At 41.0% G+C, this 25,734-nt stretch overlaps 1 protein-coding gene and 1 pseudogene across 5 annotated transcripts; one reads left to right on the top strand and one right to left on the bottom strand.

Moving 5' to 3' along the window:
• The first annotated feature begins 427 nt into the window (after positions 1–427).
• On the top strand, positions 428–2,478 carry LOC139359103 (ferritin heavy chain pseudogene; annotated as a pseudogene).
• Positions 2,479–2,577: 99 nt separating this feature from the next.
• LOC105490762 (cytoskeleton associated protein 2) lies at positions 2,578–25,078 on the bottom strand. Of its 5 annotated transcripts, none has more exons than XM_011756670.3 (9): positions 24,416–25,071; positions 23,441–23,525; positions 18,997–19,075; positions 18,045–18,913; positions 17,391–17,595; positions 14,485–14,655; positions 11,201–11,270; positions 4,879–5,134; positions 2,578–4,064 (listed from the first exon to the last, which is right to left on the bottom strand). In XM_011756670.3, exons 1-9 carry the CDS (start codon positions 24,483–24,485, stop codon positions 3,818–3,820), a joined length of 2,052 nt encoding a protein of 683 aa, XP_011754972.2. In that variant the 5' UTR covers positions 24,486–25,071; the 3' UTR covers positions 2,578–3,817. The 5 variants fall into 5 exon arrangements, with proteins under 5 accessions (XP_011754972.2, XP_011754973.2, XP_011754977.2 ...); XM_011756671.3 differs by having other exon boundaries at positions 18,997–19,072; positions 24,416–25,068; XM_011756675.3 differs by having other exon boundaries at positions 18,997–19,072; positions 24,236–25,067.
• Positions 25,079–25,734: the final 656 nt, after the last annotated feature.

Here is a 25,734-nt window from a genome sequence, read left to right as displayed (position 1 = left end):
TTTCTTAACATCTCAGACTTACTTTTTTTTTTTCTTTCAGAGACAGGGTTTGCTATGTTGCCAGGCTGGAGTATAGGAGCTATTCACAGGCATGATCACAGTGTACACTAGCCTTGAACTCCTGGGCTCAAGTGACTCTCCTGCCTCACCCTACTGAGTAGTTGGAGCTATAGGTATGTGCCACCATGCCTGGCTAGATTTTTTGTTTTTCCCACTGGAATAAAACCTTCAGGATTAGTTTCAGATAAATTTATGAGTGGTAAACTGAATCCTTTCTTGCTTGTTTAAAAATGTTTTAGGCCAGACGTTCTTCGCAGAGAGTCTTCGGGGTTTCCTGCTTCAACAGTGCTCGGACGGCACCCAGCCCTCGTCCCCCATCCCGCCCATAGCCAGGCCTCCGTCACCTCTTCACCGCGCCCTTGGACCGCCCCAAGGCCCCCGCCGCCGCTCCTGCGCCGTGCAGCCACCGCCGCCGCCGCCTGGCCTTAGCCTCCGCCATGACGACCGCGTCCACCTCGCAGGTGCGCCGGAACTAACACCAGGACTCAGAGGCCGCCATCAACCGCCAGATCAGCCTGGAGCTCTGCGCCTCCAACGTTTACCTGTCCATGTCTTGCTACTTCGACCGCGATGATGTGGCCCTGAAGAATTTTGCCAAATACTTTCTTCACCAATCTCATGAGGAGAGGGAACATGCCCAGAAACTGATGAAGCTGTAGAACAACTAGGTGGCCGAATCTTCCTTCAGGATATCAAGAAACCAGACTATGAGGACTGGGGTGGGAGAGCGGCCTGAATGCGATGGAGTGTGCATTGCATTTGGAAAAAAATGTGAATCAGTCACTACTGGAACGGCACAAACTGGCCACTGATAAAAATGACCCTCATTTGTGTGACTTCATTGAGACACATTACCTGAATGAGCAGGTGAAAGCCATCAAAGAATTAGGTGACCACGTGACCAACTTGCGCAAGATAGGAGCACCCGAATCAGGCTTGGCAGAGTATCTCTTTGACAAGCACACCCTGGGAGACAGTGATAATGAAAGCTAAGCCTCAGGCTAATTTCCCCATAGCCATGGGGTGACTTCCCTGGTCACTAAGGCAGTGCATGCATGTTGGGGTATCCTTTACCTTCTCTGTAAGTTGTACCAAAACGTCCACTTAAGTTCTTTGATTTGTACTATTCCTTCAAATAAAGAAATTTGGTATCCCCCCCCCCAAAAAAAATTTTTTTTAGGCCCGGCGCGATGGCTCAGGTCTGTAGTCCCAGCACTTTGGGAGGCCAAGGTGGGCGGATCACCTGAGGTCAGGAGTTCAAAACCAGCCTGGCCAACATGGCGAAACCCCACCTCTACTAAAAATACAAAAATTAGCTGGGCATGGTGGTGGGCACCTGTAATCTCAGCTACTCAAGAGGCTCTCCTGCCTCAGCCCACCCACCTCGGCCTCCCAAAGTGTTGGGATTACAGGCGTGAGCCACTGCGCCCAGCTGGAAGACAGGGTTTTTAATGGCAGGGGTACCCTTTAGGAAAGTGGAAGTTACAGACAAAATCATAAATCAATACATGGAGGTTATAATTGGTTTGGCCCAAAAAGGTGGTTACCTGGAAGCAGGGGCTTACAGGTCATAGGTAGATTCAGAGCTTTGCAATGGATAAAGTAGGGCTTTGTCTAAAAACCTGGGGTCAGCAGAAAGGCATGTTTAGATTTGGCCTGTGGGCATGATTCTCTCTAGGCCCCTCAGGAAGAAATTTAGAACAAAGAATTGTGGTTAGAGTCAGTCCTGTTTCCCCTTATCTGAGGTCCCCGTTACAGTGGTTGGCATTTTTATCTGGTATGGATCTGTGTTTCTAAAACATTCATGTCAAGATGTTATCTTTCATTTCTATAGGGAATCAAACATTTTTTCTTTATTCCAGGCTGCTCAATTTACTGTTTTGAGGCTAGCTAGGTACCTGGAATTTCCCTTGAAGAGACTCAAGATTTTTCCTTTATTACTATGCATGGGAAGATCCAAGCAGGCCCTTAAGAGGGGTCCCTGTTCTGTCTCTACTGGATGCTTATGCACGGTATCACATCATTTAGCTTGGAACAAACCTAAGGGAGAGATAACATAACTGTCCTTAAGCATCAGAAAAGGAGTAAGACCTCTGGTTGAATGTTAGAACTAGGACTATTTAGAGACAGATTTTCCCCTCAGGTAAAAGTTCTATCTTGAGTTCTCTTTACAAAGGCATTTCAAGCTATGCTATACAGACAAATGAATTATATTGTATGGATATTAAAAAGCTGAGAGTGTATCAAAGCTTGAACTTTATTTCAAAATGGCATTATTTTGGGTCAAAGTATGAAAAAAGGCATAGTTATGTTTTTGTTAAAGTGAAAAAAATTAGGTAAAGTTTATATAAGTAGACTGATGATTTTTGAAAATATACCATTAAGCATGTACTTCAGTGTCAAAAACCTCAAGTCGAATCTTACAATGTATTTCATATTTCAAAAGGAAAGCTAAAATTCATTCACTGTGGTTAACTGCATTTCATAAAATAATTGTTGAAATAAACTTCATTGAAACATCATTATACAGATATTTTAATTGTATATATATCAGGTACACAGAATAAAAGTCCTACTCTCTAGAACATGAGAAGTCAATAAATAGAAAAAGAGATATACAAATGGAATGAACATAAAAACGACTAAGCATGTGATCTTCAACCACATTCATACAGTTTTTAAACTAATCTTTTACAATTAAAAAGTCACTTATTTGAAACTGCAGAGTTGACAGATATGTGCCATATAATTATCAGTTTGGAACCTTACAAAACAACTTTAGTAGTGTTATTTATGTGTGGAGAGAAAACTGTGTATGTAACTATCATGTTTCGGGGGACATGACTTAACAGTGAAGTTTTTATGTTACAGGGAACAAAACAAGTATTAGTATCAGGTATTTTAGAAATGCTGTCTAAACTAGAATGACATTTATTCAGTATGATATATTCTTTCCCTAACTCCATCCTAATTGTTTAAAATCTATCAAGTGAAGTTACAGAAGTTAAACCACTAAATCTGGCATCTTTCCTTTCTCACACAAAGTATCTTCTCTTAGAAATGGGATATTTAATTAAGTATCCTTCTTGGTGACCCCAATTATAATCTAAAGAGGCCACGAGACCACAGACTACTACTGACAAAAAGTGACAGTACACTTTTCATCAATCAACAGACAGTCCAAGGGACACAAGAGAACACAAGTCTGGGTAACATGAATTTGGTAAGAAAGCAAGCTAAACCTCCTGTGTCTTAGTACTCCAAGTGAGTCATTCTATACAATTTTTGATTAATCCAAGAAAGGCCCAAAAAAGAAAAAAAAAAAAAAAGCATTCTGTTTAAAGGCAGAGGTACATCATCACTTTTAAAAACATGTCAAGGCAAACACACACATTTTACCTAGCATACCTCATTTGCTAATGATGCATCATTACTGTACTTATATTTAGTAAAGTGAACAGGGTAGTATTATAACCTGTTTATATTCAAGGAACATAGTAAACTAGCTGACAAAATTTACCTATCTTAAAGAAAAAAAAACAGTCAGTTGAGATTGACAAGGTGGGATTATGTTTCCAATGCACAGCAGGACAACTCTTGCCATAACATGAATGTTAATAAAGGAGCTCACTGCCGTGAATACTTAGGATACATAGGTACATGGCCAACTCCAGACCTAAGGGCAATATAAAGCTACTCAAAACAAAATACCCCACACATAATAAAAACCCCGTTCCCTATAAGAGCTTTATTTCTCTTATGGTATTTCAGCCTCATAGTACACCCGGCACAGTGCTGCATTAGGGCGGCATACAAAAGCATCGGTTTCTCTTCCCAACTCCGTTAGCTGTTCCAATGAAGACACACAAGGATAATGATCTTTTAACATATCTGGCAATCTAGAAGTTTTCTCTTGAAGACGTCGAGAACGTCTCACTGGTGTTAAAAACTTCAGCTCTTTAAATGCGGAATTTGTTTCATCAAACTGTACCTTCTTTTTCACACTGAAAATTAAAACAATATTCCCAGAGTTCAAAAATATGTTAACATTTTTACTCTGTACTTTCATGATATGTACCATACTATATAGCTTGTATGTTATAACCACGTAAAAGCATGTAATTGTCTTTTAGAGAGGTACTATAAGCTCATTGAAGTGAGAAACTTACCCTTTTCTCAATCCGTCATTACAACCTGTACACAGTAGATACCTGAGTATCTGTAGAACTGGCTAATTCCTGAATGCCAAAACCTACTCTTATTAATAACACACAAGATTCAAGTAAAATAAAAAAAAAGTTTTCTTTTTCAACATGGCAATAGTTAGTGAAAGTAAATACAGTATTTAAGAGGTGAAATGTTCTCATGACATTCTAGTTGTTTAAAAGCTTTTCTGCTTTCTTTTTTGTTCTGAGACAGGGTCTTGCTCTGTCATCCAGGCTGGAGTGCAGTGGCATGATCCTGGCTAACTGCAACCTCTGCCTCCTGAGATCAAGTGATCCTCCCACCTCAGCCTCCCAGGTAGCTGGGCCTACAGGCACACACCACCTTGCCCAGCCAATTTTTTTGTATTTTTTTGTAGAGATGGGGATTTGCCATGTTGCCCAGGATAGTCTTGAACTCCTGGGCTCAAGTGATCTGTCTCCCTCGGCCTCCCAAAGTGCTGAAATTACAGGCGTGAGATACCATGCCTGGCCTGAAAACTTTTCTATATTAACACATGGTAACTGTAATCTGAAGCTATCTCAAAGATTTTTAAATGCCATATTTATTATCCCCAAGCATGAAAACAAATCATAGTACATTTTAAAAGTTTACCTTTGCAAGTATGGCGTACTAGACACATTATATTTAATCAAGCAACTTGTCCTCATTTCTGTATTGGGGGTTTTAACATCATGGGTTGGATCTTTTGTTTTGTTCTCTTGCTCTTTTTCACAATCTTGAAATAGTAAATTTCTATGATGTTTACTCTCCATTTCCAGTTTTTCTGGATCTACATCAACACCTGTATCTTCAATACTGACTTCTTTGACTTCTTCCTTCGTTGCACAAGCCTTCTCCATATTTTCTCCTATAGAAGATATATTTATAGATTAAGCTTTTGGCTGAATTTTAAGAACAAAATCAGAAGACATTAAAGGTGTTCCTAGTTGGCCAAATTTTCAAAATAAAAGAACACAATTGCCATCTCTGAACCATTTCTTTTCCTCAGCAAATACTGCTGCCAACTATATAACAAATAATATTATGAAATGAAATAAATGCTATATATGAAATAAGAACAAAGGATTATTAAAACCCACAAAAGGAAACAACTAACTTTGCTTGTGCTATAGGGAGATGGTTAGGGAATGCTTGACAAGCGACATTTAGGCTGGGTCTTAAAAATGAGTACTTGACCAAGACCAAGGAAGACAACCTTCATATGGCACATAAAAGAAAACGATCTATTAACATAACATTAAAGAGCCAGTGTGTTTAGAATATAGGGTAAGGAGCAAGGTTAGGAGTGGGAGCAGGAGGTGTTGAGCTTAGATAGGTAAGCAAGAGCTGGATTTTAATGAGCTTTATATGAAAGAAGGTTGGTAAAAACAATTCACCAGAGACAGATATAATTAAATTTGGTCAATGTAAAGGACTGTCTAGAATGGCAGAGAATGAAAAGTAACAATCTGTGATGGCAAGATGACAAGGTTGTTGTAAGTAAGGTTGTTGTAAGCCTAAGTAAGGAAGAGGTCGGACAGGAAGGAAGGGTCCAATCTGAGAAATATTTCTGAGAACATTCTTTTTTTTTTTTTTTTAGAGACAGGGTGTCTGCTGTTCTGTCACCCAGGATGGAGTGCAGTGGCATAATCTTAGCTCACTGCAGCCCCAAATTCCCAGGTTCACGTGATCCTCCTGCCAAAGCCTCCCAAGTAGCTGGGACTACAGGTGTGTGCCACCATACCCAGCCAATTTTTACATTTTTTGGTAGAGATGGGGTCTCACTATGTTGCCAAGGCTGGTCTCCAATTCTTTTTTTTTTTTTTTTTTTTTTTTGAGACGGAGTCTCACTCTGTCGCCCAGGCTGGAGTGCAGTGGCCGGATCTCAGCTCACTGCAAGCTCCGCCTCCCGGGTTTACGTCATTCTCCTGCCTCAGCCTCCCGAGTAGCTGGGACTACAGGCGCCCGCCACCTCGCCCGGCTAGTTTTTTGTATTTTTTTAGTAGAGACGGGGTTTCACCGTGTTAGCCAGGATGGTCTCTATCTCCTGACCTCGTGATCCGCCCATCTCGGCCTCCCAAAGTGCTGGGATTACAGGCTTGAGCCACCGCGCCCGGCCTGGTCTCCAATTCTTGACCTCAAGCGATTCTTCCACCTTGGCCCTCTGGTGTTGGGATTATAGGCGTGAGCCACCACATCCACCCAGGTCAGAACTTATTAACAAATGAATGCATGACTGTGTAGAAATGAGTGTGCGAATGTGTTAGGAGCATCTTGTCTAAAATTTCTTAAGAGTCATAAATGCCAGAGAAGGGTTTTTCTTTTCTTTTGTGGGAGAAAGGGATGTTGGGTATGGGAAAAGGATGTTGGGTATGGGAATGCAGTGAGGGCAGACAAAGGGTTCAAAACAAAACATGTTAGGCTGGAAATACTTGTGAGACATCCTGGTAAATCCACTGAGCTGAAAAAAACCTCTGGATCTAATTATTAGGAAAATTATTAAAAATTTTTACTAAGAGAAGTTTTAGTTGCACGACAGTGACTGGGTTTTAAGTGGAAGTTGAAGAAGAGAGAAAATAATATAGATTAATTCAACAAATATTTAAGTGCCAAATATGTGCCAGGCATTGCATTTAGCACAGGAGACTCAATGGTGAAGAACATCAGACATTGTCCTTATCTATTGAGTTTACATACTGCAAAAGACAGGACAAACAACTAAATAGAAAGCAATCAAATGCATCAAATATTGCATAGGGAAGAAAAAGGGAGCACAAAACAGGTGCACTAAACCTAGGCTGAGAGGAGAGGGGATGGTATATCAGGGAAATCATCAGGGAAGGCTACTCCAAGGAAGTGACATTTGAATTGAAGTCTAAAGGATAAGTAGAAATTAAGAAAAAGCAGAAGATTGTCTCGGAGAGACCTGGAGGGAAAAGAGAGTATAACCCCTTTCAGGAAATGGAAAAAAAGAAAGAGAAATTCAGGGATGTAGGGGAGAGGGAAAGAGAAGAGGCTGGACTCAGGAATTTATGCAGATGAGTGACAGAGCATTTAGGCTGCAGTGTTGAGAATGGATTGGAATGAAGCAAGAGCAGAGAGGCAGGAAACTTAAGTTTGAAGGCCACTGTTATAGTCTAGGTAAGAGTGTAGGTCATCTTGACTATAAAAAAGAGAGTAAGGATGGAGTGAAGTAGATAGATCTTAAGAGATACTTAGGAAGTTAAACTGAATTTGATCAGCTGGGGAAAAAGGGTTGGGAACTGGGAAAGAAAGAAGGAGTAAACAATCACACCAAGATTGTGACCTGGACAACCAGACAGGGCCATTCATTAAGACAGAGAACTAAAAGAAGAATCAAGTTTAGGGGAAAATTATGTGTTCAAGTTTGGCTATTTGTGTTTGAGGTAGCTGTGAAACACCCACGTGGTGCTTGTTTCTTATTATTTGTCCTTTTTTTTTTTTTAACCCTCTTCTGAACTACTTCGACCACTTACGGTCTTCTGCTGTTCACAAATAACTGATTTGTGAAATTGGTTTTATACCCAGAACTTACAATTATACATTTAAGAAAACCAAGTTTATGGATAGCTCCTTCCCCTATCTAAAGACTAATCAAATATTATACCTGCTAGAAAACACCAACTAGTATTATCCTATAAGATAGGAAGAGCAACTTAATCAGAATACTGCTTTCATCTTTCCACGTATCTCCAGAGACAGAATTATAAGACCTTTTTATGAAATTTGAATTTCCACTTCGCTGTCTTTTGTGAATAAGAGACAGGACGGGGTTATTCTTTTCTTTTTTTTTTTTTCTTTTTGACACAGAGTCTCACTCTGTCACCAGGTTGGAGTGCAGTGGTGCGATCTCGGCTCACTGCAACCTCCACTTCCCGGGTTCAAGATATTCTCCTGCCTCAGCCCCCCAAGTAGCTGGGATTACAGGCATGTGCCACCACGCCCAGCTAATTTTTGTAGTTTTAGTGGAGACGGGGTTTCATCATGTTGGCCAGCATGGTCTCAATCTCTTGACCTCGTGATCCACCCGCCTCGGCCTCCCAAAGTGCTCGGATTACAGAGGCATGAGCCACCGTGCCCGGCCAGGACTGGGTTATTCTTAAACTTTTCTCCTCCTTTTGTTTGTGGTATACTAGTCTTTCCTCGGTTTCCCCTTCTCTCCTTGCTTCTCAAGCTCCTTCACTAAATACTACTAGTAAGATCAGATCATATAGATGTTCCGTATGTTACCTTGGTACATATTAGCAGTCACCATAAATTGAAATAATCCCTGATGAACTAAGCACACTGCCATTAGAAGCATGACCTCCAACATAGCCATTAGCATAGTAATTAGCACAGCCATTAACATATTAACACCAATGAACAGATTTTTGTTTTTTTCAGTTAATACATGTAATCAAAAACTCACATAACGTACTTAATTTAGACCTTTTTTTTTTTTTTTTGAGACACAGTCTTGCTCTGTCGCCCAGGCTGGAGTGCATTGGCGCAATCTCAGCTCACTGCAAGCTCTGCCTCCCAGGTTCACGCCATTCTCCTGCCTCAGCCTCCCGAGTAGCTGTGTCCACAGGCGCCCGCCACCACGCCCAGCTAATTTTTTGTATTTTTAGTAGAGACAGGGTTTCACTGTGTTAGCCAGGATGGTCTCCATATCCTGACCTGGTGATCTGCCCACCTCGGCCTCCCAAAGTGCTGGGATTACAGGCGTGAGCCACCAAGCCTGGCCTTAATTTAGAACTTTAGTATGCTCTTTGATTTTTTTTTTAAGGTTTAGCCCTTCAACCTAGATCTCTACATCTTAAATTAATTTTGCATACTAAAAGGGTACTAATACTGTTCTGGAAAGCAAAAAGTTCAAACTGTTGGCCGGGCACTGTGGCTCACACCTGTCATCCCAGCACTTTGGAAGGCCAAGGTGCACGGATCACCTGAGGTCAGGAGGTAAAGACCAGCCTGCCTAACATGGCAAAACCCCATCTCTACTAAAAATACAAAATTAGACGGGCTTGGTGGCGCATGCCTGTAATCCCAGCTACTCAGGAGGCTGAGGCAGGAGAATCGTTTGAACCCAGGAGGCGGAGGTTGCAGTGAGCCGAGATTGCGCCCCTGAATTCCAGCCTGGGCAACAAAGCAAGACTCTTTCAAAAAAAAAAAAAGAAAGAAAAAGTTCAAACTGTTTGACTCTTGTTAAAATTAATAAAAAGAAAACAACTAGATACATAGGCGATGGTATATAATATGCACTCAAATATTTGTTGACGTAAAATATACGGTTATAGCAAATAATTGGAAACCATTTTTCTAAAGTTAAGTAATGACTACAGTTTAATGAATTTTCTATGTGTCATCAACTATGAAACTTTATATTATTTCATTCAATGGTCCCCAAAAATCTGTATTTTACAGAAAAGAGGGTATTTTTTGCCTAAAGTCATATCAACTGGCATAAACTTTATCTGAATCTTAAAATGTTTTTATGACTGGCAACTAATGAATCTCTTATCTCCATCTACTATCCCCAGCAAAGAGAATTCCTGAATGAGCTCTTCTAGCCAACACAACAGATCACAGAATGTAACAGGTGAAAAGTCTAGATACCTAGTCAAACTGCCTCATTTTTAAGGCAGACAATTAAAGCCTAGAGAGACGATGCAACTTTCACAGACATTCAGTGACAAATCTAAATATTGAGCCAGATCTCCTAATTAAAAATACTACATAAAGCCACTTTATCTCAGAGGTAGGTCAACGGAAGTAGGAGGAAAGAAAACAACCTATATATTTTAATAATCAAAAAAGATAAAAGAAAAACTAATTCAGCAAAGAAACAATAAAACTACAATTCACAATGAAATACCATCTCACACCAGTCAGAATGGCTATCCTTAAAAGGACAAAAAATAACAGATGCTGGCACAGTTGTGGAGAAAACGGAATGCGTTTGGCTGGGCGCGGTGGCTCACGCCTGTAATCCCAGCACTTTGGGAGGCCGAGGCGGGCGGATCACAAGGTCAGGAGATCGAGACCACGGTGAAACCCCTTCTCTACTAAAAATACAAAAAAAATTAGCCGGGCGCGGTTGTGGGCGCCTGTAGTCCCAGCTACTCGGGAGGCTGAGGCAGGAGAATGGCGTGAACCCGGGAGGCGGAGCTTGCAGTGAGCCGAGATCGCGCCACTGCACTCCAGCCTGGGCGACAGAGCGAGACTCCGTCTCAAAAAAAAAAAAAAAAAAAAAGAAAACGGAATGCGTTTACGTTGTTAGTGGGAGAGTAAATTAGTTCAACCATTGTGGAAGACAGTGTGGCCATTCCTCAAAGACCTAGAGACAGAAATACTTTCGATCTAGTAATCCCATTACTGGGTATATACCCAAAGGATTATAAAATCATTCTACTATAAAGACACATCCACGCATATGTTTATTGCAGCACTATTCACAATAGCAAAGGCATAGAATCAATCCAGATGCCCATCAATGATAGACTGGATAAAGAAAATGTGGTACACATACACCATGGAATACTATGCAGCCATAAAAAGGAACGAGATCATGTGCTTTGCAGGAACATGGATGGAGCTGGAGGCCATTATCCTGAGCAAACAAACACAGGAACAGAAAACTAAATACTGCATGTGGGAGTTAAGTGATGAGAACACATGGACACCTCAAGAACACACACACTGGTGCACATGGGAGGGTGGAGAAGGGAGAGGATCAGGAAAAATAATGGACACGAGGCTTAATACCTCGGTGAGGAAATAAGCTGTAAAACAACCCCCCATGACACACATTTACCTTTATAACAAACCTGCACATCCTGCACATGTATTCCTGATCTTAAAAGTTAAAAAACAACAACAACAACAAAACTACAATTCACTTGAAGGAAACAAAAGAACTAAAACTTACCTAAATTAGCTTTTTCTTGACTCTTCATTGTTAGAATATCTACAATCGTGTGTCGCATCTCTTCAATAGGCTTAATTTTTTAAATGAATAAAGCAGATCCATGTAAGTTTTATTTTCTCTGACATTAACTAGGTATCCAAGTTGTGATTAAAACTTCATACCGTATTTTAAAGTAAGGGAGTGGCTCTTAAACCATGCTTCTTAGACCACTTAATAATTAAGATTGAAAAATGGCTGTCTTGGCTGGGCGCGGTGGCTCACGTATGTAATCCCAGCACTTTGGAAGGCCGCAGGCGGATCACGAGGTCGAGAGATTGAGACCATCCTGGCTAACACGGTGAAACCCTGTCTCTACTAAAAATATAAAAAAATAAGCCAGGCGTGGTGGCGGGCACCTGTAGTCCCAGCTACTCGAGAGGTTGAGGCAGGAGAATGGCGTGAACCCGGGAGGCGGATGTGCAGTGAGCCAAGATTGCGCCACTGCACTCCAGCCTGGGCGACACAGCGAGACTCCATTTCAAAAAAAAAAAAAAAAAGAAAGAAAAAAGAAAAATAAAAGAAAAATGGCTGTCTTTTCCAATTTATAGATTAAAAATGAAGGATAGAATTCTTTTTTTTTTGAGACAGTCTCCGTCTATCGCCAGGCTGGAATGCAGCGGGGCAATCCCAGCTCACTGCAACTTCCGCCTCCCAGGTTCAAGTGATTCTCCTGCCTCAGCCTCTCCAGTAGCTGGGATTATGGGCGCGCACCACCATGCCCAGCTAATTTTTTGTATTTTTAGTAGAGACAGGGTTTCACCATGCTGGCCAGGCTGGCCTTGAACTCCTGACCTCATGATTTGCCCACCTTGGCCTCCCAAAGCGCTGGGATTACAGGTGTGAGCCACCACGCCCAGCGTAGATTTCCACATTTAACAACTTCCCCCATAATTTTACTTAAGCCGTGCTCCTTTTCTCTTACATTTAAGTCTATGGTTATATTTTTGTTTCATATGCTATGAAATGTATCTCTGAAGAGCTTAAGGTTGATCATCTTAACATATTCATTCACGAATTTATTAAGAGCCCATTATTTATCAGATATTATAAGCGTTTACTATGTTCCATCCAACACAATGAAGATTAGGGAAGGTGTAATTCACATTCTTATTTCCAGAACTTAGTCCTGAATTACTCAGCTATCCTGCTTTCAGTTTTCTTGGCTTTTTTTTTTTTTGAGACAGGGTGTTGCTCTGTCGACTCAGGATGGAGTGCAGTGGCACAATCATGGCTCACTGGTCTTGAACTCTACAGCTCAAGCAATTCTTCCACTTCAGCTTCCTGCATAGCTGTGACCACAACTGTCTACCACCAAAAAAACTTTAAATTTTTTTTTTGCAGAGATGGGGTCTCACCATCTTGCCCAGGCTGGTCTTGAACTCTTGGACTCAAACGGCCTCCCAACGTGCTGGCATTACAGCCGTGAACCATCATGCCTGGCCACTAATTTTAAGAGATAGGGTCTGTGTTGCCTAAACTCCTGGGCTTATGCAATCCTCCCACCTTGGCCTCCCAAGTAGTTGGGACTATAGGTATCTACTACTGTGCCCAGCCATCTTGGCTAATTTTGATTCTTGTTTTCCAGCAGCTTCTCCTCTGGTATTGTATCTTTCCGTTTACATTATTGCTTTGTATGTGAGCCTTGGCTCCAACTTTGCATCCTTGCTACAATGTCCTTAGTTGCCTTAAGTAATGTCCCTTCTGATACAACATAGTAGGGGCCTAACACTCCTTTCCAGGTAGCATCTATCAAATATAATTACCATTCTGAAAAGAGTTTTACACATGATAGCCACTGAGAGACTATCTGCTGAATATCTGATTTTTTACTTAAGTGAAAAGTCAAATAGCATTTGTTGATTTTGTTGAGACAACGGTGAATACATCTTTCTTAAAAAAAGGAGTTTAAGCCGGGCGCGGTGGCTCAAGCCTGTAATCCCAGCACTTTGGGAGGCCGAGACGGGCGGATCACGAGGTCAGGAGATAGAGACCATCCTGGCTAACATGGTGAAACCCCGTCTCTACTAAAAAATACAAAAAACTAGCCGGGCGAGTTGGCGGGCGCCTGTAGTCCCAGCTACTCGGGAGGCTGAGGCAGGAGGATGGCGTAAACCCGGGAGGCAGAGCTTGCAGTGAGCTGAGATCCGGCCACTGCACTCCAGCCTGGGCAACAGAGCGAGACTCCGTCTCAAAAAAAAAAAAAAAAAAAAAGGAGTTTAAAAAAATTATCTATGTAAACAATCTCTAAGAATGTGTTTCTGAGAAACCTGGATTAAAACGAAACATATTTTAAGAACATGTATCCACGAGAAAAAAAAAAAACCCAACCACACAAACTCAAGAAATGATTTATTCTACACCCAAAGCTTTGTGTATCAATAGGCTGGAAGAGGTAAGGAGTATGGTATCAAACCATTATAGAGGTAATAATGTTCGAGAAACTGGTTTATTGCCATTTTCTGTATGCAGACAGGATCAATCTATACAGTGTAGATATAGCAGTACATTTGGGTTTACTTTTTTTTTTTTCTTTTTTTTCTTTTTTTGAGACAGAGTCTTGCTCTGTCGCCCAGGCTGGAGCGCAGTGGCGCGATCTCGGCTCACTGCAAGCTCCGCCTCCCAGGTTTACGCCATTCTCTTGCCTCAGCCTCCCTAGTAGCTGGGACTACAGGCGCCCGCCACCTCGTCTAGCTAGTTTTTTCTATTTTTGTAGAGACGGGGTTTCACTGTGTAAGCCAGGATGGTCTCGATCTCCTGACCTCGTGATCCGCCCATCTCGGCCTCCCAAAGTGCTGGGATTACAGGCTTGAGCCACCGCGCCCGGCCTGGGTTTACTCTTAAAGTGAAAGAGTTCTCTCACAAAACCAAGAGAGCTTGATAACATTTAAAAAGCTAATTTCATCCCTTTTGCTTTATATTCAATAAACAAATTTTAATATTACATTCAGTCTCCCCATAAATTTTCAACCAGGAAATGCATACAATAATATGCTAACACATTTCATGCAGAAAGTTTCACTAAATATACATTTCAGCTTATACCCACTTTCTAAAGTCTGATTATTCCCAGTACAGGAATAAAAGACTTAGAAGGCCAACAAACAGCAATCTTTGTGGCCTTTAAACATTTACAACTACTACATATACAACCACAATTTTCTCAAGCTATGTTGTGATGTGTTTCAAATTAATTCCAAATTGTCTGCTACACTGTAATCGTAAAGATCAGCAAATGTTTATCTTACCTGAGCCCCTGCCAGAATGGCTTTCTCATAGATTGCAATAATATTTTCAATAGGACTTGTGAGTGGTTCAATAAGTGCAAGACATATCCAATACTTAACAAGCTTTTTGGCATCTGGAATATTTTTAATCAGGTCATTCAGTGTGACCAGTATGTCTTCTTTTGGACATCCCTAAAAGAGCAAGAAATAATGTGTGTAATATTTTTTAGCTTACAAACTATGAACAATAATTGAGCCTACTATAGTCAAGATCAATGATAAAGATAGCCATAAGCATAAAACAAAAAAAATGAAATATTAGTTGAGACATTTATTAGTAAAAAATGAACATTTATTTGGTCTTGATTTTATTCTCATATATATTGAGGGATTCCATTTGTTAATACCTTAAACCAAATGTTTATGAGTCAGAATAGCCTGCAGAGTTTTTTTTTCCTCTTAATTGTCTTCGTCAGGTTTTGATATTAAGATTAAAATGAATCTGTAATGGTTTATGTCAGAGTTACATACAGTTAAATAGTAGGGCAGAAAAAATTCATAGTATCAAAAGGAAAAACTTCAACTGAGCAGAAGTAAACTCTGATTCTATTCTATTAGAGAATCAGTTTTCCTGATTGTAACTTTTACTGGTGTTCAGAACCACAAGTGTTCAGAACCACAAGAAGTTACAAGATGCTCATGAAGAGTAGAGGAAGGTTTGAAATCATACCTTGAATTCAGTTTTGCTATGGATCTTACATACTAGTGGGTGACCAAAACAAGATTAAAGAGCAGTCAGGAAACAAAGATATTGTCTACTATTAAACATAGTATTGTTCTGGAGCTGATTATTATACTCCATAGGATTTTGGTCTAAATAGCAAAATTCTGCAATAAATTCAAAAACATGATGTTGGCTTAGAGGAATGGGTTTTTGTTTCTGTTTTTCTTTTTTTGAGACAGAGTTTTGCTCTTGTTGCCCAGGCTGGAGTGCAATGGCACGATCTCGGCTCACTACAACCTCTGGCCTCCCAGGTTCAAGCGATTCTCCTGTCTCAGCCTTCCGAGTAGCTGAGATTACAGGTGCCCACCACCATGTCCAGCTAATTTTTGTATTTTTAGTAGAGATAGGGTTTCATCATGTTGGCCAGGCTGGTCTCAAACTCCTGACCTCGGGTGATCAGCCCACCTTGGCCTCCCAAAATGCTGGGATTACAGGCGTGAGCCACCCCACCTGGCCGGATGAATGTGATTTTTTTTTGAGTATTTTAGGTAAGTTAATCTGTGATAATAATGACTCACACAACATTTGTGTTGCTATTCTTTGGTAAAATGTGTAATGAACGTAAGAAATAATGTGTAAATATGATGAACAGATATAAGAAACAAAATATTAGAAGCAATAATATCACCTCAGGGTATTACACATTAATTATCTCAGAGGAATCAAATATTTGTAATTCAGTAAAAAAATCCAATTATCCCTTTGATACAGGTTGAGTATCCCTAATCTGAAAATCCAAAATCTGAAATCGAAAACTTTTGAGTATCAACATCACAATGAAGATGACCATCATTAACACTGCAGACAATGTACCTATAGGTGACAAGGTGAAAACATGTGACAGGCTTATTGAAGAACTAGAGCAGCATTTATTCAGAACAGAAAAAGATATCATGTTCCTTTATAAAATCAAACAGAAACTTCTAAGACAAAAACCACTGCTAATGAGACAAGTGACTCTGAAGTAAACATCTTAAAAAGCCATCCAGCAGAATGACTCCTTATCTCTAGAGGACCCACTTCCTGGTCCTTCAACTGCTTCTGATGTTTCTTCTCACCTAAAGAAATAAAATACAGTGTAAAATACCTCTTAATTAAACACAACATCATAGATGGAGATTGAAAACATGCTGCTGTTTGTTGTTGCTATTGTCTAACAGCTGATACAGGTGTTCTGATGATGCTACTGTGCTGCTTACTCTGAACATATTTTTCACTGTATTAATGTGTCTTTTTTTAAACTGTTAAGTAATTATGTGTGAATAAGTGCAAAAGAATAATTGCTTATTGGTAGCACAGTAATTCAGAGTGAGGAATGATGGTGTTGCCAAACAACCAGACTATCCCATGGGTGGCTGACAAAGTGACACCTTAGTTTTCTGATGGTTCAAAGTACACAAACTTTGTTTCATGCACAAAATTATAAAAAATATTATATCTTTAGGCTACATGTATAAGCTATATATAAAACATAAATGAGGCCGAGTGCAGTGGCTCACACCTGTAATCCCAGCACTTTGGGAGGCTGAGGCGGGTGGATCATATGAGGCCAGGAGTTTAAGACCAGCCTGGCCAACATGGTGAAACTCCGTCCCTACTAAAAATACAAAAAATTAGCCAGGCATGTGGTGCACGCTTGTAATCCCAGCTACTCTGGAGGTTGAGGCAGAATGGCTTCAACCCAGGAGGCAGAAGTTACAGTAAGCTGAGATCATACCACTGCACTCCAGCTTGGGTGAGAGTGAGACTCTGTCTCAAAAGCAAAAAACAAACGTAAATCAATTCTGTGGATCTCATCCCCAAGATAACTCATTATGTACACGCAAATATTCCAAAATCTAACAAAAAACATTTTCAGTTACTTCTGGTCCCAAGCATTTTGGATAAGGGATACTCAACCTGTATATTTATATGAACTCAATGCAAAATGTAGTCAATTAAAGCTAATAAGCTCACAATTAATAAACGAAGCAGTGTATCTCACAATTAAGTAATTGTTAAAATAATCTCACAGTTAATGTTAAGTCAACATAGTATTACCAACATCTCCTGGTCAAAAAGACTGACAATATGATTTAGTGAAACAATGTTTATGCAGGTAATTTGCAAACTATAAAATGCTAAGCAAATATAAAGACTCTACCTCATTAATCAAGTTCAGGCATTCAGAAAATGTGTTGTTTACTTTTTCAGTAAATAATCTTTGTTCATCTTCTTCTGCCATGGTAGTCCAAAAAGACCCAACTGGTTTTTCATTTTGTCCTTCAGGCTCATGCTGAGTAACTACTGAGTTAGGGGGCCTTTTCAGAACTCTTCTTTTGCCAGCTTTCCACTCACTCAGACGAGCTCTATAGTTAGAAGCAGATATAAATATTACTTTGAAATCGCTGTCAGAACTCTGTCAAATAGAGGAAAAGTTAAAAAAAAAAAGAAGTATGATTTTTAAGTAATCTTACTCTAGTGGCACATATATAGTTCACAAGCTTGATGAAATATTAAACATATCAAGGTCAATTATGCTCAATGATTCCATTAATGCATTTTTTGATTTGAGATTATAAAGTATTTCCCAACTATTATTAAAGCATTTACCTTAGATTTTAAAAAAGCAACCTTAGAAAACATATTCAAACACAAAAACTTTCAGGTCATATTGCTCCACAATACAAATTTGCTGCATACGACAGAAGAGAAACCATGAAAGAAAATTCTAATGCAGTCAAGGAAATTATAAGCCAAATCTACAAACAGTACTTGATTGAAAACTAAGGTAATAAAGAAAATTACATCTACTTACTTTCTCTCTTCTGAGGTTTCTTTGGGCTGAGCTGATCTACTATCAACAGTTGCTTTTCCTGTAGTATGTCTTCGCTGGTCAACAGGCTTTGACTTTTCCATCAGTTTATCATTAGACAATGAAACAGGCCTGGTTACAACTTCAGATGCTATGCATCTTGATAGTGTCTTATTTCTTATTATATTTTGAGAAGAACTGGTTTTGACACTAGATAAAGCTGTTTTTGATTGTAATAGTTCTTTTTCACGAGGCCCTTTCCGGATTGTAACATTGGCAGAGGTTCTACTGATGCCTTGTTTCACAGTGTCCTGGGTATTACTGTGATGACTTCTAATAGGAGGTCGCACAAGTTGTGTGTTCTGAGATGTAGTGCTCACAAATTTAGTAGTGGCAGCCATATTGGAGGATCTATTACTTTTCACTGTTACACTGCTGGTGTTTACAGGCTGAGGCTTTGTGGCCTTAGGGATAGTGGCTGAAAGTTTCTTTGTTGCTGCAAAACTCTCATCTTTGACTTGTAAAGGTTTCCTAAATGAATTAATTTTAGACTGAACAATCTGGCCACGATAAGATCCAAGCACAGGTTTCTTGGGTACGTTAGCATCTTGCTTTGGTTTTTCTGTAGTCATTTGTTTCTTTTTACCATTGTTTTTAAGGTGAAATGCCTGACTTAATGTCATATGTTGACTTTGGGGATCACCTTCAGTTAGTAACAAATGCGGAGTCTGATTATTATCCTTAGATTTATGCGTGTCAATTACTACAGTTGAATTGGTTAGTTCATTTGAAGGTTTTAAAGGAATGCAATTTTTCTCCACTGTTGTATTATTTTTGCTCTCTGCAGGTCTCTTCATATTTTCTTTATCAGCCTAAAAGAATTATTTAAGAAAAGTGTTTAGGGAAGGCAAAACGGAAAGGGGGACCATTTAGGAGTGCTATGTCCACATCTTACCATTTTTGTTTTAAGTTTCAGCACTTTAGTCCCTTCTTGAACTTGGTCCTCAGATGTCACAACTCTCCGACCTCTACTACTTAAAAACAAACAAAATGATTAATCAATCAATCCTGTACCAAGGAGGCTTCCTGTTGGGGAGGAAGAAGAGGGCAATGTTAACAATTAACTGACTTACTAATTTTAAATTTAATAAAGACCTGAGTTAAAATTTGTCCTAAGCAAGTTTTTTTTTTTTTTGGGATGGAGTCTTGCTCTGTCACCCAGGCTGGAGAGCAGTGGCATGATCTCGGCTCACTGCAACCTCTCTGCCTCCCGGGTTTCAAGCGGGTCTCCTGCCTCAGCCTCCTGAGTAGCTGGGATTACAGGCACATGCCACCTCACCCAGCTGATTTTTGTATTTTTAATAGATACAGGACTTCACCATGTTGGCCAGGCTGGTCTTGAACTTCTGACCTGAGGTGATCTGCCTACTATGGCCTCCCAAAGTGCTGTGATTACAAGTGTGAGCCATCACGCCCAGCCCTAAGCAAAACTTTTAATTATTTTTAATAGTGTAAACAGGTTGGGCGCAGTGGTTCAAGCCTGTAATCCTAGCACTTGGGAGGCCAAGGTGGGCAGATCACGAGGTCAGGAGATCAAGACCATCCTGGCTAACACGGTGAAACCCTGTCTCTACTAAAAATACAAAAAATTAGCAGGGCGTGGTGGTGGGGGCCTGTAGTCCCAGCTACTAGGGAGGCTGAGGCAGGAGAATGGCATGAACCTCGGAGGCGGAGTTCGCAGTAAGCTGAGATTGCGCCACTTCACTCCAGCCTGGGTGACAGAGCGAGACTCCATCTCAAAAAAAAAAATAGTGTAAACAAATGGCTGAGGAATTTAAAGATATTTTCTAAAAGTCCTAACACTTTCTGTCCACAGAATTTGTAAATACTTAATAATCTTATTTCAAATCATTCTCAAGTCATTCAAACAAGTCTTCAAATAACCTTTAGTGATACCTCCTTGGGTTAGTTTTAAGTACTTAGTAACAGATGTACTACATTGAAAAAACTTTTATAAAAAAAAGCCCTCCCAAAAGTGATTCAAAAATTACCATATGCCATTCACAGCTTAATGTATATTAGGATACATTAAGAATATGGACTGCTGGTTGTGGTGGCTCATGCCTGTAATAGCAGCACGTTGGGAGGCTGAGGTGGGGGGGATTACTTGACCTCAGGAGTTCGAGAGAGCCTGGGCAACACAGCAAAACCCCGTCTCTACAAAAAATAAAAAATTAGTTGGGTGTGGTGGTGGGTGCCTGTAGTCCCAGCTACTTGGGAGGCTGGGGAGGGAGGACTGCTTGAGCCTGGGAGTTGAGGCAATGAGCCAAGATCCCATCCCTGCACTCAAGGCTGGGTGACAGAGTGAGATCATTTCTCAAAAAAAGAACCTTAGTTTCTAGGCGGTATTGCAAAGAAAATCCCTCCTCAAGAAACTGACCTAACTCATTTTTATAGCTATAAACTGGCCAAGGCAGACTGTGAGCATCTCTTAGCAGGTGATTGTCTCTACCAAAATCACAAAATTTGGCCAGGCATGGTGGCAAATGCTTGTAATCCCAGCTACCCTGGAGGCTGAGGCAGGAGAATCGCTTGAACCCAGAAGGCAGAGGTTGCAGTGAGCTGAGATCGCACCACCGCACTATAGCCTAGGCAACACAACGAGGCTCCGTCTCAAAAAAAACAAAAAAAAGTATATTTTACATTTGACATAATTTAGTAGTTAATAAATTTTGTTTACATTGCTTTCATATCTATTTGTTCTGTCAGCTTGGAGAAGGTACAGAACTTTGACATACCCTGTACTATACATTTTGAACAATGGTGAAAGAAGATAAAAATGTGCCACTTAACAGGGTATCTTAGTAGCTAACTTCTAGCTAACAAAACAAAACTCAGCATGACAAGAAGAGCCCATCTTACTCACCTTTCTAGTGTGGAGACTTAATCCTATTCTGTCTTATTATAAAACCACCCTCAGAAGAGTTATCTGAAATGAGTCTTAGGATATCTATACTTTAGAGATTGTAAAATATTGTTTAATTCTGAAAAGCTGCAATACAGGTCGGCTGTCTTATTTAATATTCACTGATGAAGTGATTAACACTTAAATTGACATCTGTTTTCTTCCCTTTTTTTTTTTTTTTTGAGACGAAGTCTCGCTCTTGTCCCCCATGCTGGAGTGTGATGGCATGATATGGCTCACTGCAACCTCCGCCTCCCGGGTTCAAGCGATTCTCCTGCCTTGGCCCTCCCTGGGATTATAGGCGCCTGACACCATACCCAGCTAATTTTTGTATTTTTAGTAGAGACAGGGTTTCACCATATGGGCCAGGCTGGTCTAGAACTCCTGACCTCAAGTGATACACCCGCCTTGGCCTCCCAAAGTGCTGGGATTACAGGCGTTTGAGCCACTGCACCCGGCTGACATGTTTTCTGAAAGGAATAAATGTAGTACTTAAGCCACAAGGAGTGTTTTAGAATTTTCTTTTCTTCCTATTATGTTTAAGAGTATTATAAACCCCTGACCCTGTTGGATTCCCTATTTAAATAAGCGGTTGAGAGTCACTGACTGAATCCATATTATCTCTACTTATTCCCTAGTAATTTCATTCCATCCTAAGGTTTTTAAGTAAGTATCATCTGTATACTGATCAATTCCTGAGTTTATGCTTCCAGTCCCAAACCCTCCCCTGAACTTCAGACACACAACTATTTGGCATATCTGCTTGGGTGTCTGGTTGGTACTTCAAATATAGTCAAAACAGAACTCCTAATTCCCCAGCTCCTCCTTCAGTCTTCCTATTTCAGTATATGGTTATCACCATTCATTTACTTATTCAAACCAAAAACCTAGGATCACCTTTTTGTCTTAAACAAAGAAGTAAAAGATTTATTTGTGAAGGATAAAATGTTTATTCCAAACTAAAGCAACTTATTAAAGTTAGAAATTATTTTTAAAATTTTAGAACGCCAAACTTACACAAAATTGCAAAAATATAAAACAGGTCAAAGAATATCTATACACTCTTTACCCAGGATCCACCTATTGTTAAAATTTTTATCCCATTTGCGTTATCATTTCCACTCTCTGAATATGTGTGTGGGTGGTATACACAATTTTTTACCTGAGACATTTTTTTTTTGAGACGGAGTCTCGCTCTGTCACCCAGGCTGGAGTGCAATGGCGTGATCTTGGCTCACTGCAACCTCCACCTCCCAGGTTCAAGCGATTCTCCTGCCTCATCCTCCTGAGTAGCTGGGGATTACAGGCACCCACCACCACGCCTGGCTAATTTTTTGTATTTTTAGTAGAGACAGGGTTTCACTGTGTTAGCCAGGCTGATCTTGATCTCCTGACCTCCTGATCCGCCCGCCTCAGCCTCCCAAAGTACTGGGATTACAGGTATAAGCCACTGCGCCCGGCCTAAGCCTGTAAGGATGTTATTAGTGGTTCTCTCTAGAGAGTGAGGGGATCTTTTGCCTTTCTGCTTCATCTACTTTCATGGGTTTTTGTTTTTGCTACAACTATGTACTATCTAAAATATTTTAACAAAATAATAAAGATATTTCTGTGGAGGGTTGAGCCTACAACTAATAATCTCTAAGCATTTGGGAGGGCCACCCAACTCTTCCCTGATGAACTCCCCCACACTGAGTAAAATCTTTGCTAAATAATAGAAATACGGACCTTTGTTTGGTGTAAACAGTAAGTCGATAATCTAGTCTATGCACATACTTTGTTTTATAATTTTTTTTTCTTAGACTGTGAACTAATTTATGTAGAAAACGATAATCTAGGCTGGGCGTGGTGGCTCACTCCTGTAATCACAGCACTTTGGGAGACTGAGGCGGGTGGATCACAAAGTCAGGAGTCCAAGACCAGCCCTGCCAACATAGTGCAACCCTGTATCTATTAAAAATACAAAAATTAACAGGGCATGGTGGTGCTTGCCTGTACTCAGTCCCAGCTACTTGGGAGGCTGAGGCAGGAGATTCACTTGAACCCGGGAGATGGAGGTTGCAGTGAGCCAAGATCACACCACTGCACTCTAGTCTGGCAACAGAGCGAGACTCTGTCTCAAAAAAAAAAAAAAATTAATAAAACGATGATCTAATGCTGCACCATCCAATAAAGTAACCACTAGCTAAATGTGACTATTGAGTCTTGAAATGTGGACAGACCAAACTGAAATGTCCTGTAAGTGTAAAATAGATACCAGATTTTAAAGACGTTGTACCACAAAAAGATGTAAAATAATATGTAAGCACTTTTTAAAAAACCTTTCTAAATGTAGCTACTAGAAAATTTAAAATTACAGACATGGTTTACTTTGCATTTTTATTGGACAGATCTGATACAATTTTACAGAAGTGAAAAGAAATAAACTTGACCTTACCTGGATAACACCTCATTTTCCTGCTTGTATGCAAAAAGCGTTTTTCTTCTCAACAGATGTTCCTTGAGTTTTTGTCTTCTTTGCTCTAGATAACAAAAGGTAAGAGTTACAAATCAATATTAGTTAAAACATGAATAACGGCTAATAAATCTTGTTGACTAAATGAAGAGTTTACTTCCAAAACTGATTCCACTTGAGGTCACATCTATATAACAGAAAATTCCCGAATTCAGTATTGCCTTTGAGAAATCATCTTATAAGAGGCTGTTACCGTAACAGGTCCCCAAAACCCCTCTGCATAAGAATCACATTCTTTACTGTATGTGAAAAATCTGGAGAACATCATTTTCTACATACAGCTCCTGAAAGCCAAGTTTTAAGAAACTAAATGGTAGAAGTGAGGCGCTAGACTCCAAAGTTCTAATTTACCAGAACTGGGTTAGGTGAGAACTACTTTCTTCTGCTTTCTAGTGTGTAGAATATGGGAATAACAATATTACTTTTGAAGACCCAATCAACCCTCGCTTTCCATAAAGTTGAAAGAGAAACTGTGAAATTGGAAATAATACAATGGGGGTATTTTATCCGACCCCCAGCCCTGCAGAAATTCGCTACGGACCCAAAAGGCGGAGGACTCGGCGCAGGCGCAGTCGGCCCGGGAACCCGCGCAGCCCCGCCCCCCGCGGACCCGGGGTCTCCGACACCGGTCCCGGCCGGACCTCCGCACGTTTCCCCTAGCCTAACGGATTCCTTCTTAGGAGGGCCCATCCCAGCCAGCAGCGACCGCACACTAACACCACGCAGCGGGTCCTGTTTTTATGACCCGTTCTACAAGGCCAAGAATGCGGCGGGACGAGGTCGACGCCGCGTTCAGGGCTCTCACAGAGCCGGGGAGGGGTGAAGCGCGCCAGCGCTGCCCCGAACCCCGACTGCCGGGCCCGCGCCCGCCACAGCCACCGCCACCGCGGCTTTCACCTTTGAATGCGGACTGGGCCCTCTGACTCGGGGGCAGCTGCAGGTCCTGGGGCACAGCCGGGGTGCTCATCGTAGCCTCGGGTCGGGGGATGCGTCTCCGCTTTAGCGCCTAGATAGGACTCGCTCAGACCACCGCCGCCGCACACTGCATACGCCGGCCGCTGCTAAGCCCTCAGACGGCGCGGCTGCCGTCTCCGCCCATTGGTTCCTGCGTGAATTGAATAAGCCAATAGACTCAGAGGGGCGGAGCCTGGACTGCAGTTGCCCAGGCTAATCTGGTGTCTGCCCAGTTCGGTTGGGACTGAGTCTGCAGGTTTCAAACCTAAACAGCGCTCTTCCTCCTGGACGTGCGATGGGGGAGGAGTCGACCTGCTCAGTCCCCACGACATAGCAGGACTAGATTGACAAACAACCGAGATGGGACACAGTCCCATGTGAGTCCCTCACAGTCTGGAGGAAGGCAGACGAGAAAAAGACAAAATAAGTGTTGATTGGCTGCCCTTCTTACTAAATAAAGGTGCGTTCACTGACGAGGACGTAAACACCGATCTGGCGTACCACGAGCATGTGTATATATTTCACAAATATTGCTTCATTTTGAGCATCATAACTCTGAGGTGGGACGTTGTCACCACTTTTACCACTGAGAGGTGACAGGTTCAGAGGTTGTTTGTCCACGTTTGCACAGCGTGTGAAGGGGAACTGAAATTGGGATCTGCTTTCCATATCTTTATTCTAAGCAATTATCAAATGCAAGAAAGGGAGGAGAGGAGGAGAAACGGAAAAAATGAGGATAAACCTTATCCCCTCCTCAAGGTTATATATAATTATCCTTTGAAGATAAAATAGCATTTGTTATAGACGTTTTGTGTTTGTGCGGTTAAGTGTGCTGCCATAATCTTTTCGTTTTTCTCATCTAAAAATACCACCTTCATAAAGCCCAAACAAACACCCAATCCACATGACAGAACGAAACAAGTCAGGGCTAGAAGGTTTTAAGGGTGGCAGTGGGGAAGTGAGGGCGAGTCTGGACTGCATCTGCCTGGTTTCAAGCACTGGGTTTACATTTCTTGCCTGATCACTGCAGTAAGGCTGGATTGGACTCTTTAACCCAGGTTTTAGGTGCTCCGGGGACACAGACGGGAGGATGCGATTTCCAATCTGTTTACCCTTCCCAGGTCTGAGGGCCTCCACAGCTGGCCCTTGGCTGTGGTCAGTTTTTCCCACTTCTGCCTGCTTTTTCTTAAGACATCTTATGGTAGCGTCTTGCTAATGAAGAATTTGGTTTGAGATTTTGTGTAGTTTTTTACATGATGAAA

Source organism: Macaca nemestrina, chromosome 16 (assembly GCF_043159975.1).
Source record: "Macaca nemestrina isolate mMacNem1 chromosome 16, mMacNem.hap1, whole genome shotgun sequence".
In the NCBI taxonomy this organism is placed as follows: domain Eukaryota; kingdom Metazoa; phylum Chordata; class Mammalia; order Primates; family Cercopithecidae; genus Macaca; species Macaca nemestrina.
The sequence above is the reverse complement of the archived record's forward strand: the minus strand, read 5'-3'. Positions and strand labels throughout refer to the sequence as shown.